The 20271-nt window shown below is 44.7% G+C and overlaps 1 protein-coding gene across 16 annotated transcripts in view; it reads right to left on the reverse strand.

The window, feature by feature from the left end:
- Positions 1 to 1263: 1263 nt before the first annotated feature.
- The window catches only part of MUC13 (mucin 13, cell surface associated), a 53852-nt gene continuing 34844 nt past the window's right edge, over positions 1264 to 20271 (reverse strand). For all 16 annotated transcript variants that reach the window (XM_075933156.1, XM_075933155.1, XM_075933159.1 and 13 more), the window contains 7 exons: positions 16790 to 16959; positions 12751 to 12879; positions 11289 to 11400; positions 9448 to 9485; positions 7075 to 7162; positions 5199 to 5592; positions 1264 to 2446 (listed from right to left, as the gene is read on the reverse strand). In XM_075933156.1, the coding sequence (XP_075789271.1) occupies positions 2399 to 2446; positions 5199 to 5592; positions 7075 to 7162; positions 9448 to 9485; positions 11289 to 11400; positions 12751 to 12879; positions 16790 to 16959 (979 nt within the window). In that variant the 3' untranslated portion in view covers positions 1264 to 2398. The remainder of the gene's footprint in view (positions 2447 to 5198; positions 5593 to 7074; positions 7163 to 9447; positions 9486 to 11288; positions 11401 to 12750; positions 12880 to 16789; positions 16960 to 20271) is intronic.

The following is a 20271-nucleotide window of genomic DNA, read 5'->3' on the forward strand; positions in this document are numbered from 1 at the left end:
GGAGGGAAATATAGGAAATGTCATTTCTTCTCAGTCAGGGGCCACGTCTGTGAGGGTTTTTTCGCTTCATATTTGTGTTCGGCCCCTGACTGATTTTTCTGTGGGTCAGTGGCCCCCACCCTAAAAAAGGTCCCCCACCCTTGTGATAAGGCATCGGGAACATGTCAAGGGAGGTGTGAGTGGTGTGTGCTTTTATTTTAAGCTCTCCAGTTGTCAGCTTCCAGTGGCTGTAGCTCATGCAGAAGGGCCGTGCGCACTGGGAGAAGGGATAAAGGGAACGACGGGAGCCCCTCTGCTTGGGCTCAGGCTGTTCTCCCCTCACTCAGTCCCTCACTGGAAGGGTGCAGCGAGGCTCCAGCAGGCAGCATTGAGCTGGCAGCAGCTGTGTGTAAGGATGAGAGCGGGGCCCTTAGACTGCTGTGATACTACTTTTCACACTGCTGCCCTTACTTCTGTGCTGCAGCTGACATGGCACTGCCTTCAGATCTGGGTGCCAGGCTGCTACCTATTTACATGAGAGAGAGCAAGGCACAAGAAATGTGCCTTTCAAATAAAGTGAAAGGTGGCAGGGATGGTCATGTTCTGTAGTTCTTGTGGCAGCTCACCCTGGCTCCTGACAAAGGTCTGTCTCCTGTACAGACAAGCTTTACCCTCACTCCAAAGAGTCCCTTCCCGGCAGAAGAGCTAAGTATTTCCCATGGTCTTCATCCTGTGGCTTTCATCAGTCTTTTAGGTCCCTCACTCCAGACCATAGAAAGCCTGGAAGAGAAGAACTAAGACCTTGAACTTGATTTGATATTCTGTGGGAGCCAGCACAGGGTGCAGAGGACAGAGCTGGTGTGGATAAGGGAACCCCACATCTCAGGGTACGTCTACATAGCAACATTATTCCGAAATAACTTAGCCTGCATCTACACTGCAGGAAGTTATTTCGAAATAATGTCGAAATACTGTCAACCTGGAGGATTTCTTACTCCGACTCCTGGAGCCCTCATTGTACGAGGAGTAAGGGAAGTCAGAGGAAGAGTGTTCTATTTCGAAACAAGTGCTGTGTAGATGCTCCCAATTTCGAAATAAGCTATTTCGAAATACGCTACACAATTGACGTAGCTCAATTTGCATAGCTTATTTCAAGTTAAGCCCTGCTCTGTAGACTCAGCCTCAGTAGCTGAACATCAGTTTATTGACCAGGTGCTGTGTTTCATAGAACACAAGTTAGTTCGTATATCCCAAGAATGCAAATCAGACACCATGACATGGTAATTCAATTATACTTTATAGGAGATTAATTTATTTAAATATATGTACAGAGCTTGATATGCTAGAACTAATCAATAGAGCCATTAATTATATGATAAATTACCCAGTAAATATGAATTAGGGATCGTTTTAAAAAAGATTTACTGAGCGTAAAAACACATTTAAATTGCATGATAAACTAAAAATAATAAGGAAAAAAAAGCCAAGTAACAATTCTTTTCAGGAAGCTTAGTAGAAATAGGACAGCCTGAGGTCCACAGACACTGTAAGTGATCACAAATCACACATGATGGCTTTTGTAAAAGACACAGTTGGGAAATATGCAGAGGGAAGTGTAAATGGGTTCAAATGGAAGCCCTGACTCTGGACACCAGATTCTGGCCTACATCTGGGTCTCTCAGAACTGAAGATATTCCAACACGAAGGGGCGATGGCAAGCAATAGTTGGAATGTGAAACTTTTATTTTTTGTACTATAGCAACACTTAGGGCTCCAGCTGAGATTTGGGGACACACGCAGGAGCTCCAGAGAGTGCTATAGGTCTGGAACCTAAAGCAGTATGCAATTGATCCGATTGTTCTTTGTAGCCTGGACTTGTGCTACTTCTTTTGGGGCAGTTTTCCACGATGTTAACACCCCTGCAGCTTTGCCAGTGGTAGCAATAGTGAGAGTGCTAGTGCAGAGTGGGCTCATGTGGCTGTCATCACCGTATCATCTGGACCTTCTCTGAACAGGGTGAGACCGGCAATATAGTAGTTAAAATGCTGGTGCCCGATATATGCTAGCTCTCCCACCGCTGCTGTGTCACTGGTAGACCTGCACTGTTGGGAGGCTTCCTGAAAAAGTCTTGTGTAGACACAATCTGGGATGGATGAGTCCATTATGTATGTAAGAGCACGATGTCCCCATTTCTATTTTCACTTAATTAAGCAAATTAGTTATAAAGAGGTCTATTTCAGATTGTCGTCTTCATTGTAAAAAGTTGTCTGCAAAATTTGTCATCATTGAAAGCATTCTAATAGCCACCCATCTGAAATCCAGTCCTAGGTGATGATGAAGCTGCAGAACTCATCTACTGTAGTCTGGTGTCATGGCTCTCATATATCTTGAAGCTGACAGTCTCTTGTTCTGCTTAATTTCAGTATCTATAGTGAGGCCTGCGGTCACCTCTTAATGACATTTCATACTAGAAAAAGCAATAGGAACAAGTTGATGAGACAGAAAATACAATTCATGTGTTTTACAGCAGTAGCCCTTCCTCTGCCTAATTTTAGCTTTGAGGGAAAACAGAGAGTTTTGGGCAATTGTTTTTCGATTGTTCTCATCGGTGAAAAGTTACTATTCTTGATAAACTAATAAAGTTTGACAAAAGTCACTATTTGGATGAATCACATCAAGTGATTGTTACCTAAAGTAATTAGATCCTTTTTATCAACAATTTTTGTGCTTTACACAATATAAAACTTACCGGGTTTCTCAAATTCAGGGAGTAGGCCCCCGTTCACCACAAGCTGATGCTTAAAATTAAAGCCCTTGTGCAAATTCTTTACTAACTAGGGACAGTTTGCTGCATCAGGCCTTATCGAGGTGGATCTAAAATAGATTTTTAAAAGGTGTGGAATATTCGAGATTAGATTCCGTACTCTATATCCAGATAAAACTCCCAGTTGTTTCACATGAGTGTTTTTCCTAGGCCAGGATTGCAAAATTAGGACTAAAACATTTTTAAAAGAGAGGGCTTTTTTCCCTAAAAGGTAGGTTTGTGTGTGTGAAAGACAGAGAGAAAGAGAATGGAAATGCTGAAAGATTTCAAAGTTCCAACTGAAATGAAAACAGATTAAAAAAATCTAAAATCTGGGAAAATTAACATTCAATAAAAGTAATTTTGAGGGGCACTGGAAATGACACACAAAGGACAGAGATTGAAATTATACATCAGTCTATACTATCAGATTTATTTGGGCATAAACTTTTGAGAGTAAAACCCAAATAAGCTGTTAGGGTATGTCTACATTAGGGAGTTATTTTGCAATAACAAGGTGATTGTCCACACTACCAACCTCATTATTTCAAAATAAAGGGCTTGTTATTTCAAAATAACAACTCCTGCTTGTGAAGAGGAATAGCGCTATTTCGAAATTGTTATGTTGGGAGTTGTCATTTCAAAATAACTTCTTTCGAAATAACTCCCTACGGTAGACATGCCCTTTGTTTTTAAGATGCCACAGGTCTCCCTGTTGTTTATGCAGATACAGACTAACATGGTGTCACATAAAAGTCATTTGTGGGTCCTACAGGTTAGCAGGCCTAAGCAGGCCTAAGATGAAAGTTTCCATCCCTGCTGTACTTAGTTTAGCATAGCCTGGGACCCTGCAAGCCCACACAGCAGCTGGGCTTTCTCAGCTTTAAGCCATGCTTTGATCTAGGATACTACTGAGCAGTGAACAAGTTTGACCTTGGTCTCCGCTCATGAAAGTGATAAGAATGGCATTGAGCCAGGTACATGCACATCCAGTAAACTACTGTAGTATAAGATTTTTGGGAGTCCCGCCCCTCGGGGACTTCTAGCCTCAGAGGCGCCCCAGATTCCCCTAGCTGGAGCCACGTCTGCCACGGCCCTGGTGTGAGGCCTTCCGGGATCAGGACTCCCCGTGGCAGAAGAGGCGTAAGCATTTCCAAGTGCCTGTTACTCTTTTACGCATTGCTCTGCCTATGCTTATTGGTGTGTTACTTTGCAGTAGCTGTGTAACTATCTGGAAGTATTAAGCCTGTAATGGTGTGATGCAGTGAGATTAATAAAAGCAACTATCCCTAATTGACTCTGGCTTGAAGCGAATCTACAACCCTGTTGGGCCCTGCCCCTGTGAGTTGACACATGGCTACCTCTCTAAGATTATGTTTTAATAGGCATGTAAAATCCGATGTAAACATTAGGCTTAACCAGTTAACCGGTTAACATACTGTGGTGTGGTGTGACGGGCCTGGCCAGGTTGGAGCACTCCAGCCCATGGTGCATTGGCTACACTGGGTTGGAGCATCCCCTAGCTCACAGGGCGTAAGCGGGGAGGGGGCTGCTCTAGCCTGGTTGGACCTACTGCTCTGCGGGCTGCTCCGACCAGGCTGAGCCTGTTGCAGGCCAGGGCTGCTTGAGCCAGGCTGGGCCTGCTGCATTGTGCTGCAGTCAGGAGGTGGCTCGAGTTGGGCCAAGCCACCAGTTAACTGGTAACTCATAAGCATCACCCGGTAAGGGTGATGCTTACTGGTTATCCAGTTAACCACTGACATCCCTAATTTTTAATGTATTTTATTGTATTAAAACTGCAGCACCAAGTGCCACGCTCCACAGCAGTTCTACTGCTGAGTACAAAGAGCCAAAATGCTTCTGAATAAAATCCAAGCAATACAGATTCCCAGTGTGTCAGAAAACACCCTCTCTAGCATGACGCATCTGCGCCTGTTGGGTTCCACCTGTGTAGTGTGTTAAAACAATGAGAGAGATTCTCTGCTATGCCCCTTACACTCCCTTTATACTCTCCCAATCTGGGCTGCTTTGGGGCTGGAGAAGTGACACCCCCCCCCCCGGTGTAAATTAGACAGTTCTGAGAACTTGTCCAAGTTTCAGCAGCCTCCCTGGGCAGCCACACTGCATGCTGTGGCCTCATGCCGGACACCCCTTCTCAACACCACAGCCCTGCCCACAGTACAAAGTCACGAGGGCTTTTGAGAGGGTCCTCAGAAGTCAGCCCACGATGGCCTTCTTTAGCTCCTGGAACAGGGGTATGTATGTTCCCAGGGCTTGATCAAGGACTTTCAGATCCACCACTGCACCCCTTTTACCCAGTATAAAAGGGGCTGGAATGGAGGTGAGGATCTCACTCTTTCCCTACATTAGTAGGGTTAAGATACACCATTCTCTTACTCATGTATGAAACACCTACCTCCTCGTCGTCATCATCATAATCCCTCTCAGGAAGCATCCTCATTGGTGGTGCAATTTCATAAGGATTGCTTATCTGAAATCCTCGGTTCACTTGACCAGCATTGTTAGTCTGGACTGTAGGAAAAATTCTGTCTTTTGCAGCAGGGCTGGAGGCAGACGTAGGGACGGTGGGGAAAATTCGGTCTTTTGTAGCAGGCTTGGAGACAGACGTAGGGACTGTGGGGAAAATTCGGTCTTTTGCAGCAGGGTTGGAGACAGACGTAGGGATTGTGGGGAAAATTCGGTCTTTTGCAGCAGGGTTGGAGACAGACATAGGGCCAAGTTTTCCCTTTCCACCTGAATAGTCTTCTTTTATCAAATGCCTCTTCTCTGGATTTTTTAGCTTTTTTGACCTTTAATGAAAAAGAAGAAGCTTTGAGAAGACTTAAGTTTATAGGTGTATCTTGGTCCATCTAACCACCCACTTCCTTATTTTTCACACTTTCTTGTTCCTCTTTTGAAACATGCCATGAGAGTTATTATTGGGCATATGATATGTGCTCTGACACCACTTGTTACGAAGGACAGATAACACAGTTTGCAAGGCAAGCTCCAAAACTTCTTCTTGCAAATATGGTTTAAGGTACCAGGAGGGTAGAGATCAGAGAAACACTTTTCTATTTTTTCCTGGGAAGAGGGAATTCTCTCTGACACAACGTGATCTGCACTTCCTGGGAATGCAACCAGAGACTGGTAAGTTCATTTATACCCCTTACCAAAGCAGCTTTCATACATGCAATCAAGTTGCTGTATGTGCAATCTATGCATGTAGAATTGCTGATTGCTTGCGTAATACTCACCCAATCGCTTCAACTCAAGTTGGTGAAATCCACCCACTCCTGGAGGGAAGGCAAGGTTCTCCCCCAGCAATTCCCCCATTATACCCCTCCGGGAGCGGGGAGAGGGAAAGGGTAGAGTGACTGTGCTTGAGTGGCTTCCATACCTCCTGCCACCCATGCCAGGGTGAGGGATATCTAGCTCCAGGCCAAGCCCAGCCCACCTCCTCTCATTCCTACAGCCCCAAGCACCTAGGCCTTGCCCCCACCTTGTGCTGCTTTGAGTTCAGGCCCTAGCATCTGCTGCTGGACACCCTGGGTTGGTCCCCTATTGACTATTTGGTGGGTTGGCTTTGGGGCAGGCAGGACTTGCAGCATCCCTGCCTTCTTGTTATTGCCACCCTCTTTCCCTCAACCACTCGAGGGCCTCTTCAGCCAGCCCCAACCCATCTTTTGGAGCTCACTCTCGTTGGCTTCCCTAGCTGCCCATTCGTAAAGATGCAGCCCCCCATCCCTGAGAAAATTTGGGACAAAACTTGGAACTTTTCATGGCCCGAGAAAACTTACAGATTTCCCATGACAACTGCCTCAAAAAGAGATGATCCTGGGAAAACTCAGCTGGGGGGCAACCTTTGTGGCCAAAAAGGCCAAAGAGGTGATGAATTTGAGCTCCTATCTCTGTCTCTGGGCTCACAGGATGGAGTCTGACCTCCCTTGCTTAGTTCCTTCAGGCTGTAAGTTGGAGCAGAGAAATCAATGAAGAGGCTTTAAGAGTGGGAGAGGTGAAATTTTGGCCATAAGTGTGATTTTTTTGGAATCAGAAACCCAGGGCCAGAGTCTCAACCATGGGAGCACACATTCCTCATGATAGCACAGGGCCTGTTAGAAGAATACATTCACAGAGGCAAAGACCTAACTGTCATGACAACTTCAGGTAATAATGTGTCCCAAACAGACACACAATTGCATTGTCAGCTTTAAAAATCTGGCTCCTCTTTTTGGTAGAAGAGGTTAGCAATCCCTATTGTGTTCAAGCGCCTGGCAAGCAACTATATGTACCTCATTGAAGTGCAAATGAGTCCTGCCACTAAGCCCAGGATAAGAATCCCACACAGGACAGCCACAATGATAAGGATCAACAAGGTATCTGGAAAGAGAGAGATTAAAAATTCATAGCAAACACGGCACACAAGGGAAGCTCGCCTTTACTATAACAAGAATATATTTGGGTGCCAAATAAATGTTGTCTCATCAAAACGTATCTGTCCCTCAGACTATGACTCTGGAGCAGTTCTCATGAGATGGCCACCATTCTGCTCCAGAATTAAAAGCATCAGCTGCTATAGCTTGAGCTAAAGCCCAGGGAGAACTGGAGCACCTCAGATCTGCTGTGAATCTCCAGAGGGGGACCCATAATCAGTGGCATTGGAACTATTTTTGGGGTGGGGGTGCTGAGCGGCACCCTCCTTCCTTTAGACCTGTTGAGATCAGGTTTCGAACTGTCTCGAATTGGACTCCATTGCTGCAAATGGCATGTGGTCTGTTCAGTCTGGGAGAATTGGCAGCCCCTCAGCATCCCAGGTTGGGGCCACAGCTGGGGGCAGCTGCAGAGACCTGGGACAGCAATGGGACCCTGGGACTGGTGGCTAGCAGAGCCCAGAACAGGGCCACCAAGACAATGTGGGGGGGGGGGGAGGGGAAGAGGGCCATTGGAACGCACAGCAGGGGAGACCAGAATTTGTCTTTAAATTCATAACCTTCCTATGATATTTGAGCCTCTTTTAAGCAATTGGGTTTCTTACTAGTTTTAGAAAAGGCACTAGAAGTAAGAACCCCAAAACCTTCTTAGCAAAGTACACACAGAGCATTCCACAGGGCCACAAATTTCTTCCTTGTATAATGCTGTGCTTATTTCTGACCTGCTTCTCTGTGCTGCGTTAAAACTATTCGCTATTTCCCTACATGGTCAGGAAAGTCTAAGAGCTGCATAAATACTCAGGTTAAACATATACCAATTTAAGACTACAGTGTGAGTAAAAGGAGTTGAAACATGCTCCCTGCACTGAATTAGACTTCAGTTAGTCGCAGTGAGTAAACCAGTTATAAGGCCACTGCTACGTCTAAAATTGCAGGAAATCGATGCTACAGTGTCGATCTGCCGGTGTTCAATTTAGCAGGTCTAGTAAAGATCCACTAAATAAACTGCGGATAGTGTCCCTATCAGTGCCTATACTCTTCACTGTCTCACGGGGTAAGAGAAGTCCAGGAGAGAGTTTCTCCCATTGACCTCCCACTGTGGGAACAGCGCCAAAGTTCAGCTTAAGGTACGTCGACTCCAACTACGTTATTTAGGTAGCTGAATTGAGTACCTTAAGCTGACCTTCCCCTCTAGTATAGACCTGGCGTTAGTGTGAAGTTCTTCGGCAAATTCTATCCACACAGAATGAGACTCTAAGTACAGTCTCTGATAAGGAAGACGGGGACATTTCCCTCACAACATCTTCCTATCCTGCAAGGTGTTGAAAAATGGGAAACCCTACAAATACAACCTACAAGAATCAAGGAATGCAATCTGTTTAGCTATCAAAAAGAAGATCAAAATATCTTTTAAATATAATGTATTGTATAAATACCTTCCTGAGGACAAAATACAGGGCACTAAATGACACTTTGTCTTCTACATTAAAAATGTAAGGAAAACCAGTGGATGAAGCTGAAGCTAGACAAATTCAAACTAGAAATAAATGCACAGACGATGATTAACTATTGGAACAAATTTACTACCAAGGGAAGTGATGGATTCTTCATCTCTTAGGGTATGTCTAGACTACATGCCTCTGCCGACAGGAATGAGATTTACCAGAGCAGTCGACAAAGGCTTCCCCTGGCGACCGATCCACACTGCGCTGACAATCAGCTGATCCGGCACAGAGCGGTGACCATTTTTATTTTAATGAAGCCCGGGATATTTAAATACCCGCTTCATTGACTACGTCGGGTAGCCTATTTTACATGCCTCTGTCGGCAGAGGCATGTAGTCTAGACATACTCTTAATGCCTTCCAATCAAAACTAGAAGATTTTTTGAAAGATGTGCTTTAGCCATACAGAAGTTATTGGGCTCAATGGTGGCATAATTGGATGAAATTTGATAGCCTGTTTTCTATTTCCAGGAAGAAGTCAAACTAGCTGACCTAATGTTTTCTCTTGGCTTTAAAAATCTATGATGCTTTCCTCCACGTGGCTTCAAGACTCTCACTTTTTACACTCACCCTTTCCTAACTTTTTATTGTGGTTAACACATGTAAACATGTGTTTACATACCCATATGCTACTAATGTTTATTCTGTTATTGCAGTGTCTGTTCTGCAGGTAAAGTGTTGCTGGAAATCTTTCCATGTAATAAGTAAACATCAGAAACTCTTGTACTCACTGTTGTTACAGTCTACTCCAGAGAAGCCCACATTACACCTAAACAATAGTTTTAAAAAAATGGAAAATTAGTTCATGCTATTCAGTAGAAGTTGTTCGTGAAAAAATGGAACATTCCCACCTGCCACAATCTTCCCTCATTGATGGGTTTCATCTTTGTCTTCCTCATGGTTTCTCCTCATCCAAATCCCATGAGAAACTAAATCTCTGTAGCTTCTGTGGGGCAATGTAAGTGAGGAGAAACCATTGAGGAACGCCAGTTTCCTAAATAGGAAAATGTCTTTGATCAAGATTTTTAGCAAAAGCTTATCAGGTAGTCAAGTGGAGTATCGACTACTAGCTTTCTTCCCCGCCCCACACTGACTCTATGGGTATGTCTAGACTACAGAGTTTTTCCGGGATACCGGAACGCATCTGCTTTTCCAAAAAAAACCTCAAAAAAGTAAATGCGGTTTTTTGGCATACCTGTAAAACTCATTTCACTAGGAAGAAGGGATGTTCCAAAAGAGGTTTTTTTTCCCAACATTTGGCCCCGTGTAGATGGGCCAAATTTTGTAAAAGCCTCTTTCAAAAGAAAAGTGGGAAAAGATACGTAAATTGCAATTTGCGTATCTTTTTCCAACTTTTCTTTGTTGTGTAGACAGCCTATGAGAGGCAGCGGGGGGCAGGGGAAGGAGAACAAGGGCAGATTCTGGGGGGAGCCAGCTTAAAAGCTGGTTCCCCCAGCACTGTCTCCACAGTTCCATCGCCGCCCCTACCCCCACTGCCTTTATCAGAGGCAATGGAGGTGAGAGATGAAGGGGAGGCTGCTCCAGCAGCAGCCCCTGTCCGCAGGGGTCCCAGCGGGGAGCTGGGCCCCCCCCCATAGACAGGGGCTGTTTGGCAGCAGCAGCCCCTGTTCATGGTGGCCTGGGCTGGCTGCGGGCAGGGGCTGTTCCAGCTCTTACTATATTTAAAATACAGAGGTGCAGTGCCCTGGACCAGAGCAAGACGGGACTGCTTGGTCCCGGTTCAAGCGGGCTCCTGGAGCCACCCCCACTGTGGCTCTGCAGAGCAGTCCTATCGACAATCATGTAGTCGATACAAATTGTATCAACTACAGGATTAGCTAGGGAACTGCAAATTAACATCCTTAGCCCAACTTGCTACATCAGAATGCGCTGAGCACTCATCTATGAAAATCAAGCCCCTATAGGCATCTCTAGGTGAGTACCCAAAAATGGAAGCACACAGGTCTGCCATGAATTTGAAGCAGTGTGGATCAGTCTTTGTTGGTTACTTAACGACATTTAATTTATGCACCTTAGGGTTGATTCTAAAGCAGTGGTGAGCAACATGAGCCCACTGCAGCTCCTGTGCCTCTGGCCCGCAGACTCCCCTATCTGCCTGCGCCTCTTGTGCACTCAGGCAGTGAAGCTCCACACTTCTTATGCCTCCCCCCTTGCTCCCAGCACTTTTAGAGCACACAAATCACCTGATTCATGCTCCATCTGCCCTCCTTCCCGTCCTCTCAGAGCTGGAATGCTGCAAATCAGCTGTTTACAGCATTCCAGCTTTGGGAGAGAACGGGAAGAGGATGGACCAAGCACGAATCAGGTGATTCGTGTGTACCAAAAGTGCTGGGGGGCAGACAAGCAGGTAAGCATGGGGCTCCAGTGGCTCAGTGAGTGAGAGCCACATGGGGGAGAGGAAGCAAATAAGGGGACTGTGGGGCCACTGAGGTGAAGGAGGGCCACTCATGCGGCCCACCCAATGTTTCAGGTTTCCCATCCCTGTTCCATTCAGTTTTAACTATGCTGTTGCCTTATCTTGACAGAGCAAAGGAAGGAGCTGACTACTCACTTCACACATTTTCCATCTTTTTTGTAGAAATCAGGAAGGCATTGGCAAACTGGAATGCTGTTATTCGCAATACAATGCATGTGGTTGTCTTTAGAACATGTGCTCTCACAATCTACATTTTCAATGGAAAAACAGAGAGTGGTTTTAAAGAAAGTCTGAAGATGGATATTCTGCTATAGAGGCTTAATAAGTCAATGTGATAATAATGCAAATGTTTATATTTTTTAGTTAATACAGAAGAGTGGGACAAAAGTGCATAATTGTTTTTACAGTCCCTTTATAAACTCTCAGAATTCTGATTTGCCCCTATGCTGCATTATGTGTTTAAGAGCATACAGCATGATCTTTTAATAAAGACACAGAGAGAGAGAGAGAGAGAGAGAGAGAAAAGAAAGGTAAATACAGGCAAAATAGCAGAAGAACAAGAATCACCGCTTGGATCCGAACAGTCTGCAGCCTTGTCAACTCTTGCAATTTTACCATGAGTTTTTGCAGTATTTGGTGTTTTCCTTAAATTCTCAGCTCTTGGCAGCAATTAATTATGTGAGAATCTCAGCTAATAAAGCATGTTTCTAGTGCTTGTGCTTATGAAAAAAGGCTTGAAAACATGAACTGAATGTTGGTTAAAGATTCCTAAATAAGATGGCAAATAGGAACCCGCAATTTGTTAGCTTCTGAAATCCACTGTTGATTTTTGAATGCTTAGTGTTGGCAACGCTGTCTTGTGTAGCAGAGCCAAAAACAACATATGTCAGCACAAAGCATATGTATCTAAAGGCAGTAAATACCACCCTTAAAAACCCAGGGGCAGCAGGACAGCCAAACCCTATAGGGAGGATTAGGGGGAGCTGGGCCATCAGTTAACTCTGGTGAGAAAATGGGCCAATCTGAGTCTGAGGAGGGCTTTAGGCCCCAAGAAAACCTGCAACCTGTCAGTGAAAGTAATAATAGGGAGCCACAGAGGCATGCCAGAAGGAGACAATATTTTATTTAATAGGTCTTGTCAAATAACAAAGACCTGCTGTTTGTAAACCACTGGTATGGATGATCAGGCTCCCCATTCTTTCAAGCCCAACAGTCAAGGTAGATTAACTCCTGAACTGTTTGCCAAGAGAGTAGATTGTCTACCCAATACTCAGCTGGCCACGTGCTGCCAATATTTTAACAAAGGGCTCTCATGAAAATCCCTTAAATATGTGAATCTTCCCCCCACTGATTTCAGTCACAATACCCATATGTTTTAAATCACACATGTGCTAAAGCACTTTGCTAAATTGGGATGCAATTACTCATGTGGTTCAAGTTAAACACGTGCTTAAGAGTGCAGTTTAATCTGGGCCCTAGTGTCTGATTTTTAGCACTGCAGATGGTGCGGGCACAGAGAGCAAGCAAGTCAGAGTGGAGATGGGGAGGGGAAAGCACAACTCATTAGGAGGGCTTACGATGGCCCCAAAGCTCTCACTTGAACAGGTTTTGTCTGCTGCATTCTTCTTAGACAATCCTGGTTTGCATTCACACACTGGCACCCCGCTAGTGTCGTTGCAAGTAGTAGTTGTCTCATCACAGTCATAAATGACACAGGGTGTAAGTGCTGAAAAGAAAATTCAATTTGTCAAGGACTGATCACAAAGGACAATCCGCAGTTAGCAGCAGCCCTTAATACAAAGCAGTGTGCAGGTTTAGTGACCCATGTACTCTATAATCAGTGTTTCTCAACCTTTTTTTTACAAAGTACCCCTTTAAAAATGATAAGTACCCCCAGTACCTACAGTTTTCAGACACACAAAAAAATTTTCTACCATTGCAACACATTTGTTTAAACAACTTAATCATAGCCAGGTGGGCGATGAAATTTTTGGGTGTAAAAAGTACAAAAATAATAAAGTGCTATAAAACTTAAAACAAAAATTCTATTTTCTCCAAATTTCAGTTGTGTTGACGTACCCCCCAGACTTCTCTCAAGTACCCCTAAGGGTACTCGTACCACTGGTTGAGAAACACTGCTCTGTAGTCAGTGTTTCTCAACTCTGTTTTCAGCTGTATTTAGGATACATATACTCCTGCCACCTTGCATTAGCCCTTACAGCATTGATGACCTTCCCATTACAGGGGTTGGTCTCTCATCTCTTCCTACCTACAAAGGCCCAATCTGTCTCCCGGCAGCCTTGCCTTTCTGAGTGCCAGCCAGGGAGGGTGATGGTCTGCCAACACTTTAACAAAGAGCTCTTGTGAAAATTTCTTCCTTCAACCCCATTCAAAACATGGCATTCTCCCTACTGCCCTCCCATATGGGGAATTGCACTTAGTGGAGACTACTGAGCATACATGTAAGTACTTGCAGGCAGAGGGGGCTGTGCTCTGAGTCATGGGGGCAGGAGCGGTGTGAGGGGGAAGTGTAGGAGCAAGACAGGGGGACACAGCAGGGGTTGGGTCTGCCCCTGCACTCACCAGCAATAGTGGGAAGCGAAGCAACCCAGACCCAGACCCAGCCCACTCTGCTTTGCTCTCCCCAGTTCCCAGAGTTGCCTGGGGGAGGGAGCTCGGAGGAAAGAGTGGGAATGCCTCCCCACTCACCGGCTGTGGGAAGCAGAGCAACACAGTTGGGAGCTATCAGGGTGGGGTGGGCGGGGCCCAGGTTGCTCTGCTTCCTGCCACCAGTGGTGAGTCCAGGAGTGGACTGACACCTGCTGCCAGCACGAGTCTCCTGCTGGTCCTATGGGCCATGTTGTTTGGGAAAAGGGGGATGGAACAGAGTGGTGAGCATCTTGGGTCCCTCCCCAGGACTGCCCTACATGGCTGCATACTTTGCCTATTGGTAGGGATGGCCCTGTTTGCAGGATCAGGGCTAATATTTAATATGGCATGCTGTGTTTGACTTATCTAGAACATGACAGTGGGATAGGAGCTCAGATTAGATGAGGAGCATTATGATTTATTGGAGTTAGAAGAAATATCCCCTTTGGATGTGTTATCCTGTAATTGTCCACTACGGAATTCCTTCTGTCTTCTTCTGAGGTGTTTGGTACGGATCGCTCAGATAGGATGCTGCATTAGATTCACTTGATTGTCTGAACTAGCGTAGCAATTTCGATATTCCTATATTACTTACCCATGATTCAGGAAGAAAACAACCCTCAAAATGATACTTTGAAAATAAATCTATCAGGAATTTTTTTAAAGTCAGTTTCAAAAGCTAGGGCTTTGCAAAGCTATAAGTGATAAAAAAATAAGTAAATGGTATTAACAATGCACTACTGAGATCTTAGTTTGATTTTTCCATTTAGATATTATATCCTCAAAAAACAAGGACTACCAGAAATAGTTTGTTAGTAGAGGCACTGACAGCCTCCACAGGCCCCTGAGCAAGGTGTGTGTGGGAGCCCAGCTCTGTGCTCCCAGACGGGATCGGGACGGGCTGGGGACAGCCCACCCTCCACTCCACTCAGAGTGTGTTGCATTCCACCCCGTCCCTTCCCCAGGGTAGCTTCCAGCCAGCAGCCCAGCAGGACTCTCAGGAAGGCTCACTGATTGCCATGCTCTGCACGCCGCTTAAAGTAGCTGGGGCTGGCCTGTGCCTCTCTGTGCACCGTGCGTCACTGGGAGAGAGGCGCTCTGCATCCTGCAAGGATTATGCTGGGGGAAGGGGCAGTGTGCGAAGACCCTTCCATGTGCCGCTAAGAGACGCATACACTGGACTCTGCAGCCTGCCTCTTTGAGCACTGTGCAGGGGGCACAGCAGGCAGGGAACCTGCATGAGGGTCACCTGCATGGTGACCCAGAGGATCACGGCGGATCTAAATGCTTGGCAGGTCAAATCCAGCACATCAGCCATATTTTCTCTACCCTTGTTTTAAAGATTCAGTGTTAGGGTATGTCTAGATTACAAGCCTCTTTCAAACATCCACAAGACTTTCGAAAAAGCGATACGCTTTTTTGAAAGAGAGCATCCAGTCAATCTGGACACTCTCTTTCAAGAAAGCCCTGTTTGCATTCAAGAATGCCTTTTTTGGAAAGAGCTCTTTCAAAAAAAGGCATTCTTCCTCGTAAAATGAGGTTTACCGCTGTCGAAAAAACTGACGTGTTCTTTCAATTTAATTTCAAAAGAACGCGACGGCTACATTTTTCAAAAAAACTGTGTAGTTTAGGCATATCCTTACAGAGCAACCTTAATCCATCATGACTCACAAGGAGTGCAAAGGTATTGTACTTCAGACACAATTGAGCCACATATTAGGTCACCCGGTGACCCTTCCCTGAAATTTTCAACAAAAGATTCATCTCCTTTTAACCCTACAAGGTGCTCAGTGATCTGACCTTGATCTAGCAAAGCCCTTAAGCACTTGCTTAACTCTAAGCATGTGAACAGTAAATATGCTGGCTTTTGATGGCCTTGTTTTAGCAAGGCAATAAAGTGCAATTGTAGTTCCACTGAACTCAATGGAATTATTCCTGTGTAAGTGTTTTACTGGCTAAGTATTTGGAGTACGTAGAAATAAGCTCTAAGGCCCTGCTCCCATCATGAGTTCTCCATGGGTACAGGTGTCCATTTGTGTGGAGCTCAGTGCAGGATCAGGGCACTGATTATAAATGACTGAGTTATCAGAAACGCAGAAGGTTTTTTTTGCTGGTTAAAAATGTGAACATTTTTCACGAACATTGTAAAAAAAATAACTTGTCCCTTTTTTTCCTTAAAAAATGTCAACATTTTTTGACTGGTCCCAGCTTCTGTGTGTGTGTTTATTTTACTTTTGCAGGAAATAATAGGGAAAGCGCAAAACATAATAGGAGATGTTCAGCTCTAAGCAGTGATGCCATTTTCCTGCAGGTGCTGGTGATTTTAATAACATAAGGATTTCCATACTTGATTAAACGAGGTGACTGTCTAGTCCAGTACCTGCTCACTATGGCTCCAGCTTAGGAAAGTGTTCAAGTATGTGCTTATTACATCCCTGTTCAAGAAAAGACTTAAGCACATGCATGTACTGAAATATTTTCTTATGTAGGAATGCTGCTCTAAATGTTGCCAGATTCATTAAAGATGAGTTAAGAAACCCCCTACTGGAGAATAATGAATAATCAGACAATTAAGGAAGTTTCTTCCTCACTCTCAGTAAGAGATTGTCTTTGCTCAGAAACGCAGGAGTCACATTTCTTTTATTTTTTCCAATCTAAAGGCAAGATCTATACTTTTTTGGTGTTTGTCCAGTACACGGCACAATAGGGTTAAGATCCAGACTGGGTGCTGTGATAAACCCTAAATAAAAATACTTAACAATACTCCCATTAGGTATCTGGAAAAATTCAGGAAAGCATTCATTTTGAAAATGAGTATTTCTCTTCTATTCCTAAATACAAATATAACATTTCCTGGGTCTCAAAAAGACAAAAGTTACAATGAACACTTGAGTTTTCAAAGGAGCATAGGGGATTTAAACACATAACTCATTCAATTTAATGAAGAGTATGAAAATCTCAACCAGTGTCCTTAGTGCGGTACTTACCATAATAGCTATAGAGATTGAAATTGGAACTGCCATTTATTGCTGCCTGTATGAGTTTAGTAACTTCACTAGCGTTTAAAGTTGTGGTCAGTTCAAACACATTCTTCACTGTCACATTGATTCCACTGGCCACAGCTCTACTCTGTATTCTAGAATTTGCTAAAAATTGTCTGAAAAATAAATATATAGAGTCAATGAAGAAAGTACCATAAAATCCCATGTACTTTAATAACAGATTTTTGTAACCTATCAAACAGGCATGTCACAGCCAGCGAGAGCAGATTTACACACCAACATATTATACCATTGTGTGGTACCTCTTGGTTCTCACTCAAAGATACCATCATGAGGGCTGAAGATAATTCTGTCTCTGCATCTCATTCTTTAGTCTCTGCTCTGCCAACAAGTGAGGCAACAAATGCCAAACGAGTCACAACGGGACTGTATGAAATAATCACTCTCTCAATAAAAATTAGACTGAGATCACAAATTCACTGACTCCTGGTTATTAGCACCAAGCTGGATCTCATGTCAATTGTTAACCAAGAGGTTTAATCTTCTCTGTTCTACTTAATAACTTGAGGCATTCAGCCCCTGTTCTGATGGGCTGCGTCTAGACTGGCAAGTTTTTCCACAAAAGGGGCCGCTTTTGCGCAAAAACTTGCCAGCTGTCTACACTGGCCACTTGATTTTGAGCAAAAGCACTGACATTCTATTGTCCGAAATCAGTACTTCTTGCGCAAATGCTTTGACGTTCCCGTTTGGACAAAAGCCCTTTTCTGGAAATGTTTTTGCACAAGAGGGCCAGTGTAGACAGCTAAAAACTGTTTTGCGCAAAAAAGCCCTGATGGCAAAAATGGCGATCGGGGCTTTCTTGCGCAAAACCGCGTCTAGATTGGCACAGACGCTTTTCTGCAAAAAGTGCTTTTTTCCACAAATGCTTTTAATGGAAAAACTTTTCAGTTGAAAGCATTTGCGGAAGATCATGCCAGTCTAGACGTAGCCATGGGGTTTTCACTCTTAACCCTACTTATCACACTTTTAAGAGCCTGATTTTCAACCAACCTGGGTCTACAATTGCCTAAGTAATTTTTGCATTGTGTTAGGTGCAATTGTACTAAGGCTGTTAAAATGCAGCAACCAGGCTAATGATATAGTCAAACAATTTGTATTAACTATATGATTAGTAAATAGGACCACTCTGCAGAGCCACAGCGAGGATAGCTCCAGGAGCCAGCTCGAGGTGGGATGGGTAGGAATGCTGTAGCCAGGATGGGTAGGAATGGTGTCCCTAGCCTCTGTTTCTCTGGAGGTGGGTGACAGGGGAGGGGTCACATGAGGATTACCTGTTGTGTTCCCTCCCTCTGGAGCACCTGGCATTGGCCACTGTCACCAGACAGGATACTGGGCTGGATGGACCTTTGGTCTGACCCAGTATGGCCATTCTTATGTGCCAGCTCCAGAAGCCACCCACATTGTAGCTCTGCATTTTAAATGTAGTAAGAGCCAGTGATCAGCGTGAGCCGGGACTGCTGGTGCCAGAGCAGCCTCTGTTCACAGCGGCCAGGGCTGGATGCGAACAGGGGCTGCTGATAGAGGCAGCAGGTGGGAAGCAGGTGGCACCCCAGAGATAGTGCTGGGGGAAACTGGCTTTTAAGCTGGCTCCCCCCAGCACCAGCTCCTGTTCCCCCGCTTGCTGCCTGTCAAAGAGCATGGGGCCAGCAGGGGATTCAAGTAGTCCCCTGCTCGCACTGGTTCCTGGGAGGCTCTTGTACATTTCAAAGGCTGAAGCGGCCGCAGTGGCAACACAGGAGAGCAGGTGATAGCTTGAGTCCCCTGCTCGCCCCGTGCTCCCTGCAGCGCTTCTGTTTTTGAAATGTACACATGCCCTGCAGGACTCTTGTACATTTCAAAGGCTGAAGTGGCCTCATTGGGAACGAGCACGAGCAGGGGACTGCTTCAGTCCCCACTTGCATCATTTTCCCCCTGCGCCTCCTGGCCCCGGAGATTGTGCTGGTGGGGAGCCAATTTTTAAGCTGGCTCCCAGCAGCACCAGCTCCTGCTCCCCACCCTTCCTGTCTCTCTCTGATAGATGCAGCGAGTGGGGCGGGGAGAGGGGGGGAGTAACTAGTCAAGTCATTCCTCAACTATCCAATAAGCTTATGCTTAAAACAGGTGAGGAGAGTTGGCAGTTTTTCAAAGGGACATTGTTAAGGGCCCAAAAACAAGCTATTCCGCTGTGTTGGAAAGATAGAATATATGGCAAAAGACCGCCTTGGCTTAACCACGAGATCTTGCATGATCTAAAAATAAAAAAGGAGCCCTATAAAAAAATGGAAAGTAGGACAAATTACAAAGGATGAATATAGGCAAACAACACAGGAATGCAGGGGCAAGATTAGAAAGGCAAAGGCACAAAATGAGCTCAAACTAGCTATGGGAATAAAGGGAAACAAGAAGACTTTTTATAAATACATTAGAAGCAAGAGGAAGACCAAGGACAGAGTAGGCCCACTGGTCAGTGAGGAGGGAGAAACAGTAACAGGAAACTTGGAAATGGCAGCGATGCTTAATGACTTCTTTGTTTCGATCTTCACCGAGAAGTCTGAAGGAATACCTAACATAGTGAATGCTAGTGGGAAGGGGATAGATTTAGAAGATAAAATAAAAAAAGAACAAGTTAAAAATCACCTAGAAAAGTTAGATGCCTGCAAGTCACCAGGGCCTGACGAAATGCATCCTAGAATACTCAAGGAGCTGATTGGGGAAGTATCTGAGCCTCTAGCTATCGTCTTTGGAAAATCATGGGAGATAGGAGAGATTCCAAAAGACTGAAAAAGGGCAAATATAGTGCCTGTCTATAAAAAGGGAAATAACAACAACCCAGGAAACTACAGACCAGTTAGTTTAACTTCTGTGCCAGGGAAGATAATGGAGCAGGTAATTAAGGAAATCATCTGTAAACACTGGGAAGGTGGCAAGGCGATAGGGAACAGCCAGCATGGATTTGTAAAGAACAAATCATGTCAAACCAATCTGATAGCTTTCTTTTATAGGATAACAAGTCTTGTGGATAAGGGAGAAGCGGTGGATGTGGTATACCTAGACTTTAGTAAGGCGTTTGATACAGTCTCGCATGATAATCTTATTAATAAAGTAGGCAAATACAACTTAGATGGGGCTACTATAAGGTGGGTGCATAACTGGCTGGATAATTGTACTCAGAGAGTAGTTATTAATTGTTCACAATCCTGCTGGAAAGGTATAACAAGTAGGATTCCGCAGGGGTCTGTTTTGGGACCAGGTCTCTTCAGTATCTTCATCAACAATTTAGATATTGGCATAGAAAGTACGCTTATTAAGTTTGCAGATGATACCAAGCTGAGAGGGGTTGTGACTAATCTGGAGCATAGGGTCATAATTCAAAATGATCTGGACAAATTGGAGAAATGGTCTGAGGTAAACAGGATGAAGTTTAATAA

Source organism: Pelodiscus sinensis, chromosome 7 (assembly GCF_049634645.1).
Source record: "Pelodiscus sinensis isolate JC-2024 chromosome 7, ASM4963464v1, whole genome shotgun sequence".
Taxonomy (NCBI): Eukaryota; Metazoa; Chordata; order Testudines; family Trionychidae; genus Pelodiscus; species Pelodiscus sinensis.